Source organism: Lissotriton helveticus, chromosome 9 (genome assembly GCF_964261635.1).
Source record: "Lissotriton helveticus chromosome 9, aLisHel1.1, whole genome shotgun sequence".
Lineage (NCBI taxonomy): Eukaryota > Metazoa > Chordata > Amphibia > Caudata > Salamandridae > Lissotriton > Lissotriton helveticus.
Genome location: NC_136070.1, coordinates 681,432,731 through 681,457,812, shown reverse-complemented (window position 1 = coordinate 681,457,812; position 25,082 = coordinate 681,432,731). Strand labels below are relative to the sequence as shown.

General features: G+C 44.5%; 3 protein-coding genes across 3 annotated transcripts in view; all 3 read right to left on the bottom strand.

Annotated features, from left to right (window-relative positions):
• Positions 1–1,151, bottom strand: part of LOC144782926 (maestro heat-like repeat-containing protein family member 1) — a 73,953-nt gene extending 72,802 nt beyond the window's left edge. The window contains exons 1-2 of the mRNA XM_078662162.1: positions 999–1,151; positions 554–695 (exon numbers count right to left, since the gene is read on the bottom strand). Of these exons, the coding sequence (XP_078518288.1) occupies positions 554–695; positions 999–1,025 (169 nt within the window). The 5' untranslated portion in view covers positions 1,026–1,151. The remainder of the gene's footprint in view (positions 1–553; positions 696–998) is intronic.
• Positions 1,152–1,994: 843 nt separating this feature from the next.
• On the bottom strand, positions 1,995–7,056 carry LOC144783241 (uncharacterized). The gene is made up of 5 exons (XM_078662323.1): positions 7,035–7,056; positions 6,770–6,831; positions 4,971–5,090; positions 3,709–3,816; positions 1,995–2,539 (listed from the first exon to the last, which is right to left on the bottom strand). The coding sequence occupies exons 1-5, from the start codon at positions 7,054–7,056 to the stop codon at positions 2,378–2,380; spliced, it is 474 nt and encodes a 157-aa protein (XP_078518449.1). The 3' UTR covers positions 1,995–2,377.
• Positions 7,057–7,405: 349 nt separating this feature from the next.
• Positions 7,406–25,082, bottom strand: part of LOC144783240 (maestro heat-like repeat-containing protein family member 1) — a 72,412-nt gene continuing 54,735 nt past the window's right edge. Inside the window, exons 8-10 of the mRNA XM_078662322.1 lie at positions 9,340–9,432; positions 8,032–8,110; positions 7,406–7,605 (exon numbers count right to left, since the gene is read on the bottom strand). Coding sequence (XP_078518448.1) covers positions 7,472–7,605; positions 8,032–8,110; positions 9,340–9,432 — 306 coding nt within the window. The 3' untranslated portion in view covers positions 7,406–7,471. The remainder of the gene's footprint in view (positions 7,606–8,031; positions 8,111–9,339; positions 9,433–25,082) is intronic.

Sequence of the window (25,082 nt, the reverse complement as noted above, 5' to 3'; positions counted from 1 at the left end):
TCACTAACTGATTTTCAGCAAACGAATGCTGTCAACATGAGGAAGGAACACAGAACTTGCATGAAGCTTCTGTCTATGCGGTTTGGAGTATGGCAGCAGCTGGCTACAAAAAATGACTGTGTGTATTTTTTTTTTTTTTTTTTTGTTGCTTACTTATACAGACCTCCTCATTTACGGATCTATTGTGTCATATCAAACACATTCTCTTCTGTGCTCCACAGCATTCACAATGGGCCAATCAGCCCTAGGCTAACTTCACTGAGTGATGACATTCTACTTTTACACAAAGAGTATATTCACACCCAAAGTATTTTTCTTTAGTTCCTGGGACTACTATGGGAATGTGGACTTTTCAAGACCAAAACAATATTTTATGCTTTAGACAATATGTTTTTTATCTTGGTTAGTACAAAAACCGTTAAAAAATACAAGCGTGACAAAGCCTAAAAGCTAGCAGCAAACACCAGAATTATAAGCTTTGTCAATGCTTGTTTAAATGCCATTAGTGCTTGTTTAATTTGTGTGCTCACTGGCTCATGCTTTGGTGTCTTACCTTCTAAATATGCTATCATGGGCGGAATCTTCATTTTTGCGAGTCCCACTAGAAATGGGTAGTTTGCAGGAATCAGGTGCTCGAGAAGAGCCAACACCGAGGTTCCCCTTTCGACATCCCAGTGGGGATTAGAAGAAATTACCTGAAAATCCACAAAAAAAGTATTCAAAACGTGATCATTTCATCAGGTCTTATTCTCTGGGCTTTAGAGTATCTGTAAATGCTATCTTGTTTTATATACAATTCACATTTTGGCTGTTTCGGTACAATGTAAGCAGTATGTTGTACTGATAAGCAATTGACTGGAAATAAAACCATCAAATTCATATGGATAAAAGCTGAGTTGAATTCAAGATCTTCATGGGCAAGTTGTATAGAAATGCCAGCAAATAACTTGGGAAAAGGGATCTGGTGGAATATGGTGGGGGTGGTATGTGATACTCACTAGTAGTCTGATGAACAGGCTGCGCATTGGAAGGCCTTTAGCTGTTTAGATACAAAAGAAAGAAGCTGTGTCATACTCACGTCATATAATACTGAGTAACACTTGCTAAAGAAAGATATATGGCTGATACACACACTTATGACACATAGTTGTACCTACAAAGAAGAGGGTGGGGTGATGGGTGACATTTCATTGATGCTCTAGAGGTCATGAGGATACTTTGAGATCACTGCAGATACTGGCAAAGGTCCCCTACCACTAAGGTTGCTGCTAGAGTTGTAAGGTGCCTCTGTGTCCTCTGTTACAATGCTCCCCCTCCCACCCCCAGCAGTTGCTGTCAAGGAATGACCTAAGCTGTCATGCACAGATCCCCCCTGCAGCTGTCATTGCGGGGCAAAAGTCTTCATTGGGATAAGAGAGGATGCCGCAGTAGCTGTGGACCTGCTTTGCATCCTAAATGGACCATGTCATTCTGTGACAGCGGATACCCGTAAGAAAATAGGACTCCAGAACATGTTCTTGCATATCCATTTTCTAATAATGTTAATGACCTGTGAGGCAGGCAATATAGGGGCACATATTGCCTGTTCTCTTCTGCTTACGACCCCGTAACACAGGTAACAAAGAAATAGACTATGATATCATCTGTCCAGGTCACTTGCACTTTAGCAACACAGCCAATGAAAAACTGAGTGAGGAGAGCTAATTGGAACCCTGGAAATGCAGCATGCAATTACAGGTACTCACCCACAGATGCAAATCTTCCTCCTAACCTTGGAGTCAGTCCAAATAATTTTTTTCACTTACCATCATTGAGCAGGCATCCTTGTGTACCAGGTCCATAAGTCAAGTGGGGGACAATTACTTGTATTCTAGTCTGGATCTGAGGTCCAAAATGATGAACCAGAAACATTTCAGAGAAAAATATAATAACTAAAAGTAACTCCATGGAGGAATAAAATACACCCCTGTTGCTGTCAACAAAATTAAACGCGTATAAATAGGTAGCATACCCAGAAGGGTCTGATCAGCATACCAGACAGAAGTAATTCCAAAGAGAGCAAAAACACTCCAAGGTATGCAGAGGAGCATGACAGGGGTTGAGAGCATTAACCAGATGAAGAGATGAAACCAACAGGAAAGTAGCTTTATGGCTGGCTAACTGCAAAAAGTATGTAGAGAGCAGCAACATTGGCACAGATACGTATAACTCTAAAAGGAGAGCAAAAACTGTTATTTGAAAGAAGGACACCCACATGCTATAATAAATCAACCACAACTCCTGAGCTAATGGACTGATTTTTTACCTCATGCCATATCATGACTATGTAAGAGGTGATCTGGGGAGCTGAGGAGGAAGCATTAACCACCTTCAATGATCAATCCCACAGTATCAATGAGTGGGATGCATAAGACTCACCACATTTCTGAAAGTTGATGCTTGCTCGTTTATCCACAACAAGTATCATCTGGCACAGAGCTGGCACAGATGAAATATAGTCCTCTTCCAGCATGTAGCTCACAATCTCTTTCCAAAATTCCTGCAAGAAAGACCGGCAAATGCGTTATTTGTATCATTAGCATTTAATAAGGCTTTATTTCCACAGATAAAAAGTCATTCCCGGTGGGAGGGTTTTTGGCACCTAAGGTCATGTGTCATTTTCTAGATCCACCTCTCCTGGAGATGGGGTTACATTTAATTCTTACCCTTCCTTATACCATTCCTTGCTGATGGTGTCCAAGGCAGATTCCTAGTATTACACTCATGTAGCACCAACCCTGTTTAATGCTACAATCGGTGGCTCTGCATCCAAGGAGAATGAAGACATTATTTGCAGAAAATGTGTGCAACATGTACTCTCCAAAAACCCTGCAAGTGAGCTGAACTTTGCAAATGATCTCATTATCTGCTGTTATCTTCATATAATTATCTTTATCAATGTGCCAGAGTATGCAAAGCCATTGTTGGGAATGCAAGACCCTGTTGATGTGAAATATTGGTGACTGATGGAGCAGATAGCAAATATTAGATGCAAATTGAGTAGCAATGTTTTGCAATATCACTCATGTACCATTCAGTCTCATTTCAAACTGGTTATTTAGAAGAATGCAAAACCTCCTGCCTTATTAAAATGAATGAGGTAGGATTTGATTAGCAATCTTCCCCGAATGCTGCAAACACTGGGAATGAGGACCGCATGGGACAGCAGACCTCTATCCCAGCAGCAGAGGAAACAGCCTTTACATCGCGTCTCGAACCACGCCATGCTTAAAAACGTGGTCCAAACCACAAATGCATCTTTACAATGCTTCCTTTTAAAAATGCAAGTCATTACAACAAGTGTTGGACTTTAAATCTAACACTTTCCCTACTTTTGCACAGACTGGAGTTGGAATAGTAGATTGTACTATTTCAAAGTCCAGCGCTTTCCCTAAGGCAAGTCATCGTAACAACTTGTGTGGCAAAGGAATGCATTTTAAACACGCATTTGTGGTTCAGACCACGTTGTTAAGGCAGGCGTGATGAATGCCTGTATGGTTCCCACATACAACCCTGTAGCAGAGGGAGCTTTACTAAAACATGCTTGTAAGTGAGGTGGAGGATAATTAAGATCACCTGGGAAATCAGGACTCTCTGGATATTCTGCAATTTATAGTTTCTACACTCCTAGTTAAATGTCCCACCTTGTTTCACATCCTTCTCACTTACCTCATCAGTATTTCTATGGCGTAATGCAATTTTATTGAGGAACTGAGAGATTTGAACGCAGATGGTCTCTTCCTCAACATCAGACTCATGATCCATGTGACTAGTACACTGTGAAAATATGGAAAGCAAAAGAAGTAAAGTAACATGTATTTTCACATGATTTTCACTATGTTTTCTCTCCTTACGGAGGGACAAGAGATGTGAGAGTCAAAACATTACAATTTACTAATCCAAGTTGCAAGCCAAAGAGAATCTCTTGGCTTAAATTCAAATGTGAAAACAAAAACAATCACCTCAAACATGTAAATAAAAATGTATAAATGAGGTTATGCTCTCATGCTCTGCTCTGTATTATTATTCAGTAATTTGGCAGGGAATGGTATAGCATTCATATACAGCAGATATATTGGTGGACTCACTTATAATATGTAAGTGTCTGATACATGGGACACTACACCTGAGACATTGCACCTCAGGCACCTCAAGGTAGTCTCTCATCCTTACCACAGAGATTGGGCTGCTAATGCACCCTCCCACCACCGCTTGATGGGGAAGTATGTGCTATATTATGGGACTTTTTACTCTTAATAAGGACACAAGAATACCAGGAACTACATTTTTGGGAGACATTGTTGATATGAAACATTGATTTGAAGTATATTTGTGCTACTTTGTGCAGGATTTGGTAGTTTGCCCTGTCAGGCATTTGAACAGTAAAGAAGGGTATGTAACAGGATAATACACTGTCAGTGACATCATTTAACTGCAGTAGCGGAATGCCCTTGTGCCTTGCCCAATCACCCTAGAAGCTCTGGTAAAGTCTAATGGTCAGTTGCCTTTCATAGGCTGGATTGTGTGGTAGGCCTCTGCACTGCCTGTGAGCACTGCTGTGGATCCTCTGCAATTACCACGGTGTCTGAGCATTTTTATTTCAGGTGCAAATGTAAGCAGATAGATGGAGCAAGGGAGACCTTTAAAGCGAGGGAGGGTGAAAGACATACTGGGGTGGTAGTGGGGAAACATTAGGCTCAAATGGAGAACATGGAATGTCAAGGCGGGCCTATGGGAACTAAATAGAGGGACACAAGGTCTATATTCCACCACCTGGGGCAAATATGGAACACTGCAGATCTATATTATATGACATAGGAGCTTCATCGGGGCACAAGGGGGCTAAAAGGTTCCCTTATTTATTTTTGACTGACTACGGTTGCTGTTCCCTAACACATTCACTTAAACAAATATGTACATCTACCACTTACTTTCTCTTTGGTGAGGAGGTTGTACTTTTTGAGCACATATTCAATCACAGCTCTTCCGTTCATATCATAATAACCTTTGGATGTTAAACTGGATATTAAACCTAAAGTAGCAAGAATAACCTATAATAAAAAAAATGGTAAGCATGTTTAGTGAGAAACCCTTTTGGCATATAAACAGGATCAAATCCCACATTCTGGTGAGGGAGCAGCAAGGGAGTGTGAGGAAACCATACAATCTCTCCTTCCCTTTTGTTCACAGAGGATAGAAAATATTGGAAAAGGGTTATTAAGACACTCTGAGAATGAAACTGGAGTCAATTTAATTTAACTGTTTTTACAGAGTGTCTGACCGAAGTGCAATTGAGGAAATATTCAAACATGCCAGGTAGACTACACCTTTAATAGGTGCCTGGGACTTGGTGAAATATTGCAAAATATGTCCAGGTAGTTTACAATCAACAAAGAACCTCTCAGGACCTGGTATTGATTACAAAAAATGAGACTGAAAAATAGGCTGTTGATTTCATTACTGTGGGAATTAAAACAACCAATAGTCGTCTGTGGGAAGAATGATGGGGCTCTTTCTAACTCCACCCGCAGGATATAGCAAACCTACACCATCCCCACTCTGCCATCAGTTAACAAATGGGTTAAAGTACCGAAAGTCCATTATCCCACACCTTGATGTTTGGTTGGTCCATATCACTTTCAAGAAGTCATTTGGTCCCAAGACCGTAAATAGTCATGGTCTCCTATATCCACGTATCAGGGTTAAAATTCACGTCCCTAATATGGCTCTGTATGGTGCATATTTGCACAAGCTGGCCCCAATGGCTTCAACCACCAAAGAGTACATCCATGTTTGATTTCTGTGATAGACTGTCAAGTATCTAAAGTCAACTGGATTTATATCATGAGGTTAAAAATGAAAAACCCATTACACCCCCCAAAGAGAATACATTAGAGACCCAGTAATGGAAATACAGGTTTTGTTGATTATCAAAAAAAAATTACTTTTGCGATTTTCTCTTATGCCTATGTCCTGTACTTTCTTACATGCTGACCATGGTGATGCTGTTCTTGAAGCTACCTGCGTTCTCAATGTCACTGAAGTTGGGCACATTGTGGACATATATGGCGTCAAGAAAGTTACATATATTCCAATCTCTGCAGACAATACATCTTTTATATCACAATTTGACTTTTCACATGTGCACACTGAATATTATTCTGCACTATTGATCCACGTTTGGTGGGATTTTGCTGAAACATAGCCCAAATAACATTCTTGGAAGAGACCTTTGACTCATCAACAAAATATCTTACTCCCCGGTTGTTAAAGGTTTGAGCAGATATTATTATTCTAAACTTCAAACCCCCTGAATTGATTATCAACACTCTCCTCTTCAGTGAAGGGTGTCACAGACCAACTCAATGTGAAATACAGACCAAACACGTTGGCAGCACAAAAGAATTGTTTCTTAACACACATTTATTTAACAATTAGGGACCAGTGCGTAGGACAGGAAAACTGGGATATGTCCACTTGGACAGGGAAACAATGGAACACAGGATGCACTGAACAGACACACATAAATGGAGGTTCCATGACCCAACCACTCCAGGAAGAGTTGCCTTGGAGAAAATCAACAGACTGTGGTATGCATACCACTGCTATGGGTCCTTGTAAGTAGAGAATACTGCACTATCCAAAAAGTGCAAAACTTTAATTAGATTGAGGTGTTGGGTATGAAACTGCTTTAACACAGATTGGTTCACACATAATAGCTTGATGGTACCTTGCGATTGTCATCCTCAAGCACGTGACAGACAGCATCCAGATAAGAGGCACCTTCTGAATCTATGAAATAAATCCATACACCAAATGTTTATAACACACAGATATTGTCTTTGTCTAGTAAGATCAAGATTAATAGATAAGTAGATGAAGTTTCCACTATCAACTGTGCTGACCACCCTGAGGGTCCTGTCTTTTAGTATTGGTTTGCGAGTCTGTGACAGTGAGTCCCATGGGCCTATCAATGCTTTCCTGTTCCACTGTACATGTCTTTATCATCATGTCCATCTGAGCGTGTCTTTGTCTTCCTGCTCCACATTTTATGTCCCTTTTTATTCCTGTCCAGTATCTATGTCAGGATCTCTGTTCACAGTGTCCATGTCCCATTAATGGCTCACAATGGGAACAATTAACGGAAAAGACAGAGGTGGCATTGTTTGACCACTACTTTATTTTTTCACCACAATTCATGTTATTGAAGATGATGGAAGGGAGGCTTAATCTTAAATTACAGTAGTCTACCAGAAACTATTCGCAGTTAATATAGCTGAGGAATATGAAATTGAACTGATTTGCTCAGAGCTGCACCATATTGGTTAAGTAAGGGAGTACGTTGGGACTATAATTTAGGGCTCCAGATTCCATGACACAAATTTTAGTCCTTTAACTATTCTCCATGTCTACCTAAATCACACACTGCCACCTACTCACTGACAGTCTTACCAGTTTCAGCAAGAAGCTTGCAGAGCAGCTGTATTGTTACTGCACGAGACTCTGCACCCATCTGGATCAAGCTACTTTCAAAATATTGAAGGACCTCACTAGAGTGAGAATGGGCTGCAAGATTAAAGTGAAGAGAAAAATAGACATAATGAAAAAAACACAAAATAAAATCATGCAAGGAGAAACTCAATGCAGGGGAGCAGGTCATCAAGTCCAAATATACGGATAATCTTCAACTCATATCCAGGAGGTACGAAATCAATGGTCTACAACATTTAATGATGATCTTAGGAGCACATAGTGCTCATGTGATTACTATAGCTGTATATAGTAAAGTGGACTCCATTCTCCAGTAAAAGTCAACAAATGCACTGGGAAGGGAGATAAAAACTCAAGCAATATTAGGTTTTAGGAAGATCAAGTTATATGCCGGGCAGGGAACAGAAACTAATGTTTCTGAGGACCTGATCCCTAGTAAAGATCATAATATACTTGCAGTATCACAAATAAAAACATACATGCAATTTTTGACCAACTTACCCAGTGACAGGATAATGGCTGTGGACACCTTGAGTGGCTCTTCCCTTTCATCGGAAACTCCCCTTGAGGGTGTGCAGATCTGTCAATAACAAAGCAATAATAAACAATAATTGAAGCTAGGCTATCTGAAAGCCAATCCCGTACATCTAGACAGCAAATAACTTTCAGTCGGAGAATGACAGCATAAGAGTTTGTGAGGCCTTGTGGGGCCATGATCCATACAGCGCTACAGCAAATTCAATTGCGTGGAAAACAGCATTATCTGGGAGTCCAATATTGGTGGAATGAGTAATGAATTTCCTTCAATTGATGTTATTAATCAGATGTATATGATATATACTGTTTATTATTAAACCTAGCGATTTATGACATGTGATGTTTTTAAACCTCTTTGTATCAACCGTTTAAGCATTGGGTTTCCTGTTGTTGGGAATGTCACAGAGAGTCCAGTAAATGTTATATAGAAAAGTCTGGATGGACAATTGATCCTCCGAGATAAGCTTTGTTAGCGATTATTTCTCTGTTGTAAACCATTGTTATTTGGTAAGACGTTTCTCTTTCAGGTCGGTATCCTTCTCTGTTACCTATTGTCAGAGTCATAGTTGCAGAGAGGTGGATTTATGGGTGGCTCCTGCCTAGTACCTCACTACGCTGACAGTTCTGACATGGTTTTTGCAATAATCTTCTTTCTTTGCATTCTTGATGATAATTGGTTCATATTGATGAGACTCTGTGTGTTGGTCTGGCATGAATCACACTGAAATGTGTCATGTGTCGGGAAAATGTTTAAAAATGATATAGTGGGAAGGAAAAGTACAAGGCCATTAGAACTTTCACCATCTCTGACTACAGGATGACCCAAAGCAATATAATATGGAAGCTCACATCTGGGTTGCACGCATGAGCAGATTTTCATGTTTCGTTTTGTACATTTGCTACCATTTGGTGATCCTGGGTCTACATGCGGGGATCTAGTTCACAGTAGGGAATACCTGGGGGTGAATAAGTGAAGATCCCACACTACCAAGTAGCGGTGTGAATAAATACCTGCTCTGATTGCTTTCGAGAGGCATGAGCCCTGGTTACATCGAAAAATGCAAATGGCATATGCTCTGTTTTCAGTTGCTGAGATTGCACAAGGCTTTTTATGGATTATAATTTAATATTTTTTCCCAAATGTTCTCCTTTAAAAACACTCTTGCTATAAATGGGAACAATGTGGTTCTTTTATTTGTTACAATATGTTACATAGGAAATGACTGTTGTTTCCCACTGCGATACTTTGTATATCCTCATGTATATACTTACCAGGTGATGCAGGGCTGCAAGAACATTTGGCACAGTTCCATTCAGGCCTCTGCAATTCTTAGTAACAGCTGCGTGCATGCATAACTCAAGGGTCTGTAAGGAGATAAGAAAACTGGGGTGAGGCCAAAGGGCAATTTTAGGAAATGGTGATGGTCAATGGTGAGTTACAAACTTTAAAGTGTAAATTCTGTATGAATGCCAGAGTGAGTTTGTGTCTGAATGAGCTCTCATGTGTTCTAATTCTTAATAGACATTACCACGAGTACATGTTGACAGATGACCATTCATAGGTTTAATTATTTCTTCTCTGGTTTGTCTGTTTTCTTGACTTGCTGTGCTTCACATAGTAGTGTTCTCTGTTGGCATCAGATGTTGGATTGTGGTCTATCAAGGAACCACAACCAAACATATGCAGCATTTAACTGGGGCATGCCCTAACACATAGCTCAGAATCACTACTTGTCATTGTAGGCCCTGTATTCCTAGCCACTCTTGCTGATGGCCCTTGTCTCGGTTGTCCTAATTCTCTTGGTGGTTCGAATTCTCTTGGTTGTCTGCTGCTCCTGCTTCTTATGGTACTGTTGTCTAGATCCACTTAACCATCTTAGTCCCTTCCTCCCTGGTCTTGGTCTTCCTGTTCCTGGTCCTCATGCTGGTATTGCTCTTGATGGCACTAATCAGTTTTGTTGCTCTCCCTTTCCTTTTTTCAAATCCTCATTCTGCCTTTGCTACTCCTGTACCTAGTCCAAATTATGTTTCTTCTTGTGAATCTCTTGATGGTTGTGTCCTGATCCTCCTGGTCATGGTCCACCAATTCTCTTGGTGAACCTGGTAATCCTAGTGCTCCTGGTATTCTTAGTTGCCTTTGTCCCTCTACTCCTGGTCATTCTCCTCTTCCTGGTCTCCCACCTGTAGACTTTCATCTTCATGCTCCTGGTTTACCAAGTCTTCCTTTTTCTAGTTCCCCTAATCTTTGTGTTGATATTCATGCTCTTCTTTTTTCTAGATCTCTTACTCCGGAACTTCCTCTTACTCTTCTTTCCCCTCTGCCACCTCGTAGTTTTCCTCAAACTCATCCTCCTGGTCTTCATCTACATATTCTTGGTCCTAGCCTCCTGGGTATTGTTCATTGTTCATAAGTGGCCCTCATCCTCCTGAGACCATCCGTCTGTTGGTAAATATTATCTTCACCATGGTGCTTCTTGCTGTGCCCGTCCTAGTTGTTCTTCCTTTTGGTCTGAGTTCTATTGGTCCTCATGATCTTCCTTGTCCTTATGTTTGTGGTCCTGCTAGTCGTGGTCATCCTCATCCGGGTACTCTGAATCTTCTGGTGCTATTCCTCCTAGCGGTCTTGGTGTTGGCCTTCAGGATGGTCATGGTGGTGACTGTTGTTCTGGACCTCCTGACCTCCTATTTCTCTTCTTGGTCCTCCTCCTCTTTCTGGTCTTCCTCCTCCTGGTTTTCTTCTTTTTTCTCCTACCTCTTGGAAGTCCTTTTCTTTGTCCTCCTGGTCTTGATCATTTTGGTTTTCTTAGTTCTGGGGCATGGTATTGGTCACCTGTTGGTTCTAGTGTTCCAAATCCTTCTGGTGGCCTTGAAGTCCCAAAACTTCATGGGCATCTTTGTAAAGAAAATGTATGGAGTTTTATACAGCGTGAACTTGACCCGGTATCGGGTGTCAGAGCGCTTTACATAGCGCCAGTTGCATTACATGAGGACACATTCCTTTTTTTAGGCATGGGAGATTAAGTTATTTGCCCAGAATCACAGGATGTTCAGCGTCATTGCCGAAACTCGAACCCGGTTCCCCAGATTCAAGGTTAACTGCCCTAGTCATTGGGCCAACTCCTCTCCCCACTTGACCCCCTACTAGTCATCCTCATGGTCATCTTCCTTCTCCTCATCCTGTGTGTGGTATTTGTAGTGGTCTAGGTTCTCCTTGTGGGTATGGTCATCTTTTTCTTCTGGTGGTCTTCGTCCTCCTGATAGTCTTCTTTTTCTACTTGGCCATCCTTCTCCCCTTTTTTCACCTTCTGGTTCTGGTCTTCTGGGCTTCCTCATTCTACTTCTCATCCTAGTTTTACTGAGCCTCCTCTTTTTCTTGGGCTCACTGATCCTCATGTCCTGGTTGTCCCAGTCATCCTGGTCTTTGGCTGTGTGATCCTCCAGGTCTTTCTCATGGTCCTCCTGCTATAGCTTTCTCTTTATTTTCCTGGACATCCAGTTCCTTGTGTTCTTAATCCTGCTGGTGGACCTGGTCCTCCTCCTCCATTAATTCCTCCTCATCTCTGTGACCTCCTATTCATTCCCCTGGTTCTCCCTCTTCATCCCGAAGGACCTTTTAGGGATCTGCCTGCTTCTCCAAGTGCTCCATCTCCCCAATATATCCTCATACAAAGTCAACCAGATAAACCTCCAGCTAGAGGGCACACTGAGATGTAGCACGGGTAGATGGGCACTACTGAAAGGAAATCAGCTCCTTGTGTTCTGTTAGATAGTACAATACAGTATTAATTTGGGTGCTCTTCTAAGCCCTGGATCCCAGTGCCACTGCACCTGTTTCACTTTTAACATTTGTGGACCAACGCTCCTCAATGTCCCCCTTGCAGCCATGCAGACTGTGTACCAAGGGAGTACAGAGGTGCCTCATTGTGGGAGCATTTGCTTATGAGAATCTCAGGTAACTTGGAGGCATGAGCTTCAGGACAAAAGATGTGTGCCTAAAAACTGTTTTAGGAACACATTTAGATTCACCAATGCTAATGAGGAAAATTCTCACCTACAGGGAAGACTCAGAAGAATCATCAGAAAAATGGCTCAAATTAAGTGCATGGTCAGTATGTCTTACACAAAATGTTGTGATTTGTTTTTGGTTTTTAGCTGGCTTTCAAATGTTTATTCCAAGTGGAGTCTGTCAAAAGAAGGCCTGGTAAGGAAATTTGAACATTTTGTCCTTTGAACTGTAAGTGATCAGACCCTGCAGAAACTGGCCCACTTAGAGCCTCGGCACTAATCTTTTATTCTAAAGCCTCTCCAAACAATATTTCTGTGGAAATAAAAATTGGAAGATTCAAGAAGTAATGATCCCAATAATGTTTTTACCAAGCTCTACGTCTCTCTTGCTTTTTTAGCAAATACAGTATGAACCCCAGTATATGTGGACTATTTCCTTTGCTAATGTTTTTTTTTACATTTCACATAGCAACCAAAAGTAGTATTCAATAATGCCAACAAATTATTGATTACCAACATGATACAATTCTAGGGCCCCTCTTAAAATTCACTTGTTTTACCTGTATGTTTGGTCACCAGGAGTGTAATGCAAAGTCGTTGTGCTCTTTAGTGAAAGTCCTTTATACATTTACTTGTGGTATCCAACTTGTATTTCAAAGGGTGTAAGCAGCCCCTTAGACTAGAGAAGATACAATGTCCCTCTGTATGTTCTAAGCGGTCACTGAGGCTTCAGGATGCCTCATAGCTGCTCAGGACGTATCGCTGGGTTCTAGTGATTGAAGATTTGCTGTTCTTTTTTTTATTTTTATTTTTTTTAAAACCTTTATTTGAGCAAGCAAATTAAAATACAAGGATGGGCCTACAACCACACGGGCTGGCCGCTAGTAGCAAGGCACAAGGAAAGAGGCTGACAATCACTCCCGTGGTCAGGCACAGATCAGATACCAAGCATTACTCAAAACATAGTACAGGACATAGCAATTTTCTGTTTTATACATACAAAACAACGAACTCTAAAAAAAGGTGAATGCACATTAATCAAGGTCAGCCCAGAAGGCGGAGGGAAAGCCATCAATCAGGAGAAAGTAGCACAATCAATGGGACTTTGGCAAGGCGGGGGGGGGGGATAGCGGGGAGGACAGGAAAATCCTAGAACAGTATGAAAAATTTCGGGAACGCCAGCCTAGGGAGATAGGGTAACATCAGGAGTGTCAACCAAGGGAGGGGTACAGATATCTCCACGATATTCGTTCCACTGACCCCAAATCTTCGTCCACGCCCTGGGTCTGGCCCTAGCCACATAGACGGTCTTCTCGCGGAACATGGACCAGTCCATGTTATCTTCCCACACTGAGACTTCGGGAGGTCTGGACGCGCCCCAAAGTTGCGCAATGTCCCGTTTTGCGACCATGTATCCCAAGGTCGCCCATCTGGTCTGGGCCACAGAGTAGTCGGTGGGTTCCCACACATTCAACAGGCATCGTCGGGCCTCAGGCCGCAGGGCAACACCAGTTACAACAGTCATCACCGCAAGCACATCAGTCCAGTAGGCCGCCACCACTGGGCACTCCCAAAGAATATGTAGAAATGTAGCACTCATCCCACAACCACGCTTGCATAAACCATCCGGGGAAAAGCCCATTATCACCAGACGCGGACCAGTTACATACACCCGGTGGAGGATCTTAAGCTGAACCAAATGAAGACGGGCGGGGATGGCGACCTCTTTCGGAGAAGAGAGTGCCGACTGCCAATCCTCGTCGTCCAATTCCAACCCGTCACCGACCCAAACCTCCCGAAGTCGGACCAGCAAGTCGGCACGATTATGTATCAGTTTCTTGTAGATCAGGGAAATGGTGCTATCGGGAAGGTGTCCATCTAGTACACGATCCTCGAGGGGGGAGGACTCGGGCAGGGTCACATCAGGAGTCAGAACCGAGGCCAGGGCATGACGGACCTGGAGATATCGAAAAAATTCTCTATCATCCAAGTCATATTCGGCCTTAAGGGCCTGGAAAGACTTCACTACACCCTTCACACAGACATCACCCACTTTACATATCCCAATCATATCCCAGCGGTCAAAGCCCTTGGTGGACCAGAGACATCCCAAACGCTCGGAAGCATAAAGCGGAGTCGCCAGTGTCAGTCGATTCTCCCATCCCAAACTCACATTCGCGGCGCGCCACACACTGACTGCGGTCCTGGAGGGGCCCACAAGATGGCGCCCGGCCGATCTGGAATAAAGCACTCTATTAAAGTCCCCTCCCGGCAGTTGGAGCCTATCCATCTCAAAGGCCGGATCTCGGCCCGGGGAATACATTGCGTGGTTAATGGCAGACAACTGGGTAGCCCAATAATATCTCTTAATATCGGGGAGCGCAATGCCCCCGTCATACCAAGGGATGGTAAGTTTCGCGAGGGCGATACGTGGACGTCCGTCCCAAATCAGTTGTCTTTGAAGACTCTCGATCTCTCGAAAATAAGTGGCGGGAATGTCATCATAAGAATTTTGAAGTGCGTACAGGAATCGTGGCAAAGACATCATCTTAAAAAGGGCAGCTCTGCCCAGAGGAGACAGGGGTAGCTTACGCCAGCGGGCCACGTCCAGTCGCAGTCTAAGAAGGGGGGGGGAGGAGATTACGCTCGAACCGGAGTGAAGAGTCCCGCGTAATAAAGATCCCCAAATATTTGAAGCCAGACTGGACAACCTGGATAGGAAATCTGTCCGGCAATGGGGGCAAAACACCCGAGAGAACATACACACAGGACTTAGCCCAATTAATAACCAGACCAGAGTTAGCGCCGAATGAAGTGAGAACGTCAAATAAGACATTTAAAGATTTGCGCGGGGAAGTAAGGTAAAGAAGAATGTCATCCGCGTAAAGCGAGACGCGGTCTTCAAAATCCGGTGACCAACGGATCCCTTTAAGTGAAGGTTCCCATCGGAGCCACGCAGCTAACGGTTCCAAGGCGAGCGCAAAGAGCAACGGAGACAAGGGGCATCCCTGACGGGTCCCCCTACCGAGGCAGAAGGGGACAGAAACTCGACCGTTTACCACAACCTGTGCCAGGGGTTCAGCGTATAACAACCGCACCCAACCAATGAACTCAGGTCCGAAACCAAATTTCTCAAGAACCGCCCAAAGATAGGGCCACTCTACCGTATCAAAGGCCATCGAGACATCCAGCGAAGCCAAAATGGCCGGCTCCGTCAGAAGCCCCGTCCTCGCAACAGCTCCGTGGAGACGACGTAGGTTAAGAGCCGTGTTGCGATGTGGGATAAATCCGGATTGATCCGGATGAACCAAGCCGCCAATAACCGTCAAGAGGCGGGTAGCCAGGAGCTTAGCAAGAACCTTAGGTTCAACATTCAACAAAGAAATGGGCCTATACGACGAACAAAGGTCCCGGGGTTTACCTTCTTTGGGAATCACAACGGTCGTAGCCAGACGCTGATCATATGGGAGAATACCCCGCTCCCGGGATTCCAAAAACATGGTACGAAGATAGGGCGCCACCTTATCAGGACGCAGTTTGTACAATTCAATTGGCAATCCATTCGGGCCCAAAGCTTTGCCAGAACGGAGTGAGCGAATAGCCGTCGCTATCTCGTCCGTAGTGAAAGGGGACTCCAAAGAGACTCGGTCCAAATCGGAAACACTGGGCAGAGCAATATCACGCAACAAGAGTCGAGAATCATCCACATCCCGTTCAGACACAGGGGAATAAACCACACGATAATAGTCTGCAAAACATTCAACTATTCCAACCGGGTCGGTCACTCTCACACCATTCAGAGACTGAATCACAGGCACCACACGATTCGCCCTCTCTTTCTTATCCAACCACGCCAGCAATTTACCCGCTTTGTCCCCCACATCATACAAACGACCCTGTTGCTCCCGAAACATCATTTTAGCCGCATCCGTAACCAAAGACCTATAAGCAAATTGCTTCAGACCCAGGGCGTGGAGTTTACCAGGTGTAACATTCGATTCCAGGTCAGCCTCTATCTCACCAATCTCCCTCTCAAGGTCCACCACCTCCCGATTCCTCGCCTTTTTGGATTCAGCAATAAGGGAAAGGGCCTGCCCGCGAATCACTGTCTTAAAGGCCTCCCACAGCGATACCGCAGAGGAGACGGACCCCTCGTTGTCTAGAAAATAATTGTCCAACGACTTAATCAAGAGACCTCGGGTCTCAGAGGAAGTGAGGTACCATGGGTTAATAGGAGCCACCCGGCCCACCGCCTCCACCCCCACCTCAAAACAAAGCCAGAGAGGAGAATGATCAGAGATGCCCCGGGGGAGGTGTCTAATCTCGCGAACAGCCGGCGATTGCGCCGCAGGCATCAGGAAATAATCCAGTCTAGACAGACTCCCATGGGCCCCAGAATGGAAAGTGTATTGAAGCTGAGTAGGGTGCATAAGTCTCCAACAATCCACCAAGCCAAATGTATCCAGAAACCCACCCAGCCACTGTTGGCCCGAAGGGGTGTCCCTAGGGGGGTGACGATCATTTTGACCGGAGAGCACAGATTTAAAGTCACCCGCTACGAAAAGAGTACTATCAGGGAGGTCCAACAACACTCGGCCCAAATCGGAATAAGTAGAGGTCTGTAGACCGGGGGGCACATAGACGGCAAACAAGGAAAGGGTCCGACCCTCATAACGTCCCACAAGGACGGCGTAACGCCCCCGATCATCAAGGATCACATCATCAATAGCCAGGGGGAGGGAAGCCCGAACAAGGATACCCACCCCCCTGGAACCCGTGGTAAACCCCGAATGCGCGGCGAGGCGATAGCCCCACCTATTCATTGCACGACATGTATTGCCCACCAAATGAGTCTCCTGTAGAAAAACAATATCAGGAGACAAACGCCGTAGACATCGTAACACCACACCCCGCTTAATACGATCCCCCAGACCATTGACATTCCACGAACCAAACCTCAACCCGCTACCCCCATCCCACACAGCCACGCCAAAACCCCCCCCCAATGAGCATGACATCGAGCACATCATTAGCAAAATAGAATCGCCTTGAAAAAACAAAACACAAACATCAAACTTCCCAACCACCCACCCCCCAACGATCAAGAAAACACCCCCCACCCTGCACCCCTGCAAGAAGCTAAAAAGCCACCCCAACATGCAGTGTGCCTGTCGCCCAAGAACCCCCATTCTACAAAAAGACCCCGGAGGAGGAAAGGCCCTGGCCCACCCGCCACCCCAATCAAGACAAATAACGAGGAAAACACACAAACAGTAGAGGCACTTAGGCATAAAATCCCAGAAGAAGTTACTGTACACGAAGACCAGGGCATAGACAAGTAGTTCAGCTCTCTACACCACCCTCAGCACCACCCGGGTGTTCGGTGGGCTCAGTCGCAGGAGGTCGGTCCGGCAGCGAGTCCAGCCAGTCATTCACGGAATCAGGCCGATCAAAGAAAAAGGTTCGGTCATTGTACTCAACACGCAGCCTGGTCGGAAAAAGCATAGCGTAGCGCAATCCCATGTCCCGGAGACGTTTCTTGACTCCACGGAAGCCCATACGCTGTTTCTGTACCTGTTGAGAAAAGTCCGGGTAAAAGTTCACCATAGCATTCTCAAAGGCCACCGGGCCCTTCACACGTGATGCCTGCAGGATAGCGTCTCGGTCCCTATAGTGGAAAAGTTTCGCAACAATAGGCCTCGGCGGGGCGCCAGGCTTGCCCTGGCCTCCCGGAACACGATGAGCACGTTCCACTGCGAAGAATTTACTCAACCCAGACGGAGAGAGGTGGTTCAGTATCAGGTCCTCGACCAGGAGATCAACCGAGTGCGGGTCCGGATTTTCCGGAACGCCAACCAGACGCACATTACAGCGACGTGCCCTGTTTTCAAAGTCCTCCAAGCGCCGGGTCATGAAATCGTTCACCCTACGGAGATTACCAATCTCCGTCTGAATCTCCGAGACGTCGGCCGTGAGGCTGGATGACTTGAGATCCAATGACTTCACCTTCTCATTGGTTTTAGATAGGTCGGCCCGAATCAAGTTCACATCAATGGCCACGGTGTCAATTTTGTGGGCCAAAGCTTCATACTGTTGGCCTATTGTTTCCTTCATGCCAGAAATGGCGCCCATGATGTCCTGCAAGGACGGTTCCGTCGACGCGTCCACAGTGTGGTCAACTGCACTCGGGCCTGGCAGGGCGGCTCCAGGGGACCCCTTCGAGTGGGTATATCGGTCCATTACATTAGATTGGACCGGGCCCCCACGCAGGGGCGTCTTGGTCTTCCGTGTCTCTCGGTCCCCTCTGCCCGCCATGTTGAAAATCGTGTCGCCAGGAGACTCACTCGACCCGATGGAAATGGCCGCAGGAAAGTAGGGCGTCGGAACCAAAGAGCAGCAGCGAGGGTATCACTACGAGTGAACCAGCCTGGAAGCACAGTAAGCTAGCCAAAGGCCCAACAGCAGTCTCATGCGCCGGACCCAGCAAGGGCCAGGCTCCACTGCCAGATGTCTCCGTCTGAGGCAGAATCGAAACCGAAACTTAAGAGGGGGATCCACAAGTCGAATCCCCCTGCCGCTGTTGTTCAACTCAGGGACGGCTACAGTGCCTCACCCCGTCCCGGGCGCACCTCAAGGGCGGACCCCGAAAGTTTGAGTCGTCGTATCTTCGGCGCCCCTGGTCCAAATCAAAATCCAAAAAGCCCAGGAAGATCAGCCCAGCGTCCTCTACACAAATCCTCGCGAAAAATCAGGATATGTTCAGGATATTATGCCGGGAGTGGCGGGGGTCCGGAGAGCGCTGTGCTCACGCGGCCATCACGGATGCCCGCCAAGCTCCTCCCCCAAGATTTGCTGTTCTGTTGTGATTAATGCACCAATATGGGACGTCAGTATGCTTGATTTCACTTAAATAACCAAATTTGACTTACCCAGTATCACAACAAGTGGAAAAATTGCAGCAAGGTTGATGTTCTTTTTTAATTCTAGCACAATTGTTTGGGTTCACATATTTCCTTTATTTATCCCGATTTCATATGTAACAAATAAAAATACAAGTTTTGCTTCTCAAGCTGTCTTCACAAATTGTGTGCAAATCAGAATTTAGCTGGTTTAGTATTTAGAATGATTGCTTGAAAAACGATATTCACCGTAATCCCTTCATCTCTCCACTCAATACACCAGCTCAAAGCCGAAGAAATTATCAGAGGTGAGTGTGATAGAGCAAGATTTCGCATCGCGACTTGCTCGACTCATGAACCTCGAATCTGTCATAACCTCATAACAAATGTACGTTTTACTAATCTCTTTGTTTTTGAATATACATGTATGGTAGCGAAGCTTGCCTATGTGTTTTACTGATATAAATAATAATTGTGTCTAAAATGGCCGCTGCTTGCATTTCTGTTTTTGCGCATGCGTGGGTCATAGTCATGTGATATGATGCAGTCAGAGTTTGAGAGGGAAAGGGTGCGCATGCGTAATAGCAATAAGATGGCTGTGCTTCTGATAACGTGGTGAAGCTGTGTGCTGCTGCTCCTGTGAACTTGTTCGTTACACTCACCATTAATGCATAGTATATTTTTATAATTCTGAAACGAAAGTACGAAATGATGACATGTAATACATTCATTTATTTCTATGTGCTAATTTGTTTTCGCTTACTTTTCATGTATCACGGGAAATGGGGGTCCAAATGGGTTGCGAGCCATCTTGAAGGTCCCTTCCGCGCATGCCCATGATGCGAGGCAAGAAACAACCTTGGACAGTGGAACTCAGCCAGCTGGCAGTCACCGTAAAGAGGCTCATGCGAACGCCACCTCTGACCCAGCAAGATGGAGTTGACTGTCCTCAAAACGATACAAAGACATTTTCTCTATTGTATGCTATGCGACTTTCTCATGGGAACCCCAATCTTGCTAGGCGGCACCTTAGGATGTAAAATAGGTCTTACAATAGTCTGTTCTGATTGGTGTGTTAACCAAATCCTACCTTAGGACCAATCCAAATTGGGGATTCTGACACTTTACAACATTTGGGGGTTGGTACCCTGTCCCAAAACAGTATATCTACCCTGGGTTCACCTAGGGAAATTGTCCGACTTGTCTGAATAGCTGACCTGTCTCTGACCCAACGCACTCAATAGGTGATTTGAAGATACAGAGCGCTGCGGAGCACTCTGTCCGAATTTGACCATAGACTAAGGTTTTACTAAGCCTTAAAAGTGCTGGCGGAGCACTTTGCTGGGAGTTCGCTGACCCAATTGGGGTTCTGATCGATAGCTGCAGAGAGGGTGGAGCGCAGGCGTTGCTTCCAAACTGCGGGTGCTGCTCGTGTCCTGGTGGTCCTGTCCTGATCCTAATCTGAGGGTTTCCTGTCCTGTCCTGGGTGTCCATTCTGCACCTGCTGTCCATTGAGGGGTATCCTTCCTTGAGGGTTTCCTGTCCTTAACTGACCCGTGGCCAGGGTTGGTTTCCACACCAGTCTAGGTAAATATCTTGCAGAAAACTCTGAAACTGCACCTTTCTATTTTTCTGTCTTTGCTTCAATAAAGACATACCTTTGCATATGATAAGTTTTCCATGCTTTCCGCAAACCATTGCATCTCATAAAACTATTTGCATTTATTTTCATAGCGTGTTCCTATGTTTCCCTACCTTTTAGAAATCATTTTCTCTATTGCAGTTTGCAACTTCTTGTTATGGTCTCTAATTTTCTCTCATAAATTTTACTAAAGTATCTTTGAAATTTAGCCCAATAGTTTTCTTAGTTTTCTTTTCCTGTCGCATTAGCATTTTAAACATAAATGATTGCCCTTATAGTTCTTCTATGCAGCTATGTACTCTTTGCAAATTTGATTTCAGACTGTCTCCTCGTAGTGGAGTCTATGTTCGAAAGAGTTTAAATCTGAGATAAATCTTTTAAAACTTTCAGTTGTCCGTGGTCATTTCATGAAATAAATCACAGGTTCACATGTTGGGTTTGTATTTCGCTGCCTTTCCTTTTACAGCTAGCTCCCTGATCCATTGTGGTCATAGGTACCCGTAACAGTGGATGGTAAGTCGGGTACACTAGAAAATAGAAAAGGAACTCACAATTATTGGTAGAAGATTGTGACGTCATCCGGTCAATGTTTATGGTGATTTGAAATATATGGGGCCGAAGCCGGAAGTGGCGTAATTATTGGTCGGTTGACCCGCGATCTCTAGCAGTAATTTTCTGGTAGCAGAGAGGATGGTTAGGGAATAGTTAAAGGTTAGGTAGGACTAGTTAGTCTGACTAAGTTGGATGCTGCTACAAGAGTAAGCACTTCGGGGGAACTGATCACTCACTTGAAATGTTTACTTTGAAAAATTATGAAATGTTTTAAACTGTTTTTCTTATTATTGTACTGATATATGTATTAACTCATTTGTTCGGAAGTGTTCTATGGATGTTGGGAATCCCCGGGGAATTGAATAGCGAGTGGTGAATAGAATCCACTCGCTCTGAGGTCATTTGCTCTAAGGAAGGTGGGTGCAGGTTAGGCAGAACTGGAAGCACTAACTAGGGTTTTTTTCTGAATGTATGTTTGAATAAATGTTAGCAACGAGGTTCATTGGTGAAAATCCTATTGTGGCATAACCTAGTGAGGGTCACACCGGAAAAGTAGCAGGTTCATCGGAGCTTGAGTGATAGCAAAGGGGTACATTGGTGAAAGTAAGAAAGTTTCCGTTACCTTGTAAAGGAGGGAGTCAGTCGCGAAGCTTCTCTGACGTCACTCTGTGCAGCGCTGGGATTGGTAGACGCAGCGGGCGTGTAGCGGAGCTGGAATTGTAAAGGAGGGGTGAGCGCCGAAGCGTGAGAACTGTCTCGCGAAAGGGCCGCGCACCCATTGGTCGAAAATATTTGAACTCGTGCATTTTATTGGCCGCACGAAAATAAAAGACGCATTTTGATTGGAAGTGATTTTGTAAACAAAGTCACTCGTAGGAATCGTATGTGGCATTCGTATAGACCGCATACTCGACCCGATCCACGGCATATGGGATTTGAAAACGATTTGAAAACGATCAGTGGAAAGGTGTTAAAACCGACATTATGTACGGAAATAAGAGAAAATTGTCCCTTGTAAATAAAGTAAAGAATTACTTCAAAAAAGACAAGCCGATTAAAACTAGAGAAGGTGTTGTCATACCGCCACCCAACACTCCCGCATCTTTCATGATGTTCGATAAAGGGTACAATACCTGTGTATGGTTGGAAAATTGGGCGGAATACACAAAAGATGACGGAGTATTGGCTTTTCCGTTAGACGGAACATTTAACAGCAGGATTCTATTTAATCTGAGAACCCGAATGAATGATTTGCATCCCAGACCTAGGTTAACGCAGTATGAAGCATTAGAGGAATGGGAGATTGAGGCTTTTGAGAGGGACAAGCCCCGGATGGATAAAGGGTTAACAAAATTTTATCCAAAGTTGAAGCAGGAAGCCCGAGCCAAAAAGATGAAACAGTGGAGACAGAATATGATTGTAGAAGGGCTGTTTCCAATGATGCCAGCATGTGGCCCTCCTACAGGGGAGAAAAAGACAGAAAAATGTAAACATTGGGGGCCCATTGGAGAGTCGGATGATGAATTGTTAGATGACATATTTACAAGAAGCCCACCTCCTTATAATGAAGACCGTAGACCTTCTAGTGAGGGGGAAATTTTCCGAAGACCTCTTCCCCCGGAGGAGGCCAGATCTGCCAGTGCAGGAGGAGGTTGCTTCATACCTCCCTACCCCGAGAGTCTAGGTCCTGTAGAGAAGAGGGATATTTATCCAAAGATACCCGTTATTGGGGAGGCGAGATACTCCCGTGAAAAAGACTTTTGCTCTCGACCTCCCTATGGAGGTGAAGCAAGACCCTCAGGTTCAGGGATGCCGTTCTTACACCCTCATTATGAGGAGGAACCAAGATCCCTAGGCACAGGAAGTCTGTTCCCAAGACCCAATTATGGTGAAGGACCAAGTGAAACACATCCCACTGCCCCGAGTTATGCTCCCACTCTGACCCCGCAGGTGTTACATGAAAAAACATTAGAAAGAATATTGGAAGAAAAGGAGCGGGAGGTACTAGCAAAACAGAGAGCTGAGATCATTCAGAAAATCTCCCAGTTAAATACCAGTCCTGAAGCCTGGACAATCCCAGTAACTATCGGGCCGGTGGTTCCGTTGTATGGGGACCGTCAAGGGAGTCCGGGAACTCCAGTCATTACTCCCGTCATAGCACAGCCCAGACCAGAGCCCTTAATTGTAGATGAACAGACAAGTGAGGGCGAATCTGAAGTCTCACTATTGGATCTGCCCATTAGAAATACAGGGAGAAGGATGCAGAAAAGACATAATCCTTTCAACACGAGGGAGATTCAAATGGAATCAACTTCGGGTACTAAAAGTGTCACGTTGGTGACTCCTGAGGAAATCGAAAGATGGAGTCAAGAATTGGAGAAACAAACTCCACAGACGAAACCTTTAGATCTCTACAAATTGAGAGTAGAAATAGAAGAATTAATGGCAGGAAATGTAGAATTAGACAGATTAAATACCTACTCTGAAGAAGAGCTGCTGTTCATTTGCAAAAGTCTTACCCGAAATGCCCGAGTACTCCATGAAAAATTGACAGACACGGCTGCTAGCATGGGAATAGATATTTCAAAATCGAAACCTTTGCAGAAACCCTACAGAGCAGACTTTTCAGACAAAGATTTAGAAAATCTGAATGTGTCAGGAAAGAAAGTACAGGTCAAAGAACTATTGACAGTATTGCAGAAATGGGGAGATGTAGAAAGATGGAAAGCCAGATGGGCTAGGAAAAAAGATGAGGCCAGGACTAAGCAGGCAACTCCCGAATGTGTTCTAAAGGAAGCTGACAAACCAGAACAGCTATGCCCTATATGCGAAGTACCAGGTGGAAAATATGTGCACGTTCCATGGTCCAGGCAGGATATTGTGTCCTTTACTAATGACTTCCCAAAATTACGCGAGAAACCCGTGGATTGGTACAGACAGGTAGAAAGGTTTGTAAAAGTACAGAAATGCCTGTGGAAGGACCTGGATGGGTTCTTCGACATAGTGGTCCCTGTAGATCTGTGGACCGAGTGTAAAATAGCCATAGCCTGGCCTAGTGAGGAATACCCGAGAGATGAAAAAACAGGGGAACCATCGAAGGAAGTGATGAGGAAGTATGAACAAGTAATTCAACATTTGAAATTAAAGGTGCCCGCAAAGGAAACTGATTGGACCAAGATAGATAGAACAACGCAGGAAAGAGACGAAACTGTGCACTCCTTTTATGAAAGGCTGTTGCAGGTGTTCAAAACATACAGTGGTATAGATAACATCGAGATGAAGGACATGACACACTTCATTTACAGGTTTGTAAACGGTTTAAGGCCCGAAATTTGTCAGTGGATAAAAGATAATAAAATCTGCTGGCATACTAAAAAGATGGATGAGGTCCTACGGTACGCAAAGTACTGTGAGGACGAGATGCAGAAAAGAAAAAGGCTCTCAAGGAAAAGGTTATGTGGGCTCAAGTAAAGCTCGCAGAACAACAGGAAAAGCAGTTAAACAAGCTAAACAAAGCCACCCAGAACCAAAGCCCTGGAGGTGGGGGTGGAGGAAAACCAAGAGCTAAAATGAGTAGGGAGGAAGCCAAAAAGAAATTTCCTTGCCACCAGTGTGGGGAAATTGGAGACTGGAGAGACGAGTGTCCATATTTACAGTCTGATAATGCCGAAACCCCTGATTTAAATCTACAGACGCAGAATGAAAAGCAAAGAAAGACCCAGCAGCAGGTAAAAACAATTCAAGTACCCCGAGCGCCAAAACCTATTTTTAAAGGGAAATCACCGCAGGGTGACGATGTGGAGATCTGGGGAGGCAATGAGAATAGAAATACAGCAACTTTGCAGTATTTGTTAAATGATACTTTCTTCTGTGACAACCAGTACTGACGGGGCCTGAGAGGGGAGGACGAGGAGTGC

Excerpts from the sequence above, each read along its gene's own strand:
- LOC144783241 (XM_078662323.1), bottom strand. The coding sequence starts at position 7,056 with ATGGACATGATGATAAAGACAT. Across the intron at positions 3,817-4,970 it reads ACCTCCTCACCAAAGAGAAA|TGTACTAGTCACATGGATCA; the intron begins GTAAGTGGTAGA and ends ATATTTTCACAG. Across the intron at positions 2,540-3,708 it reads GCCATAGAAATACTGATGAG|GAATTTTGGAAAGAGATTGT; the intron begins GTAAGTGAGAAG and ends TCTTTCTTGCAG.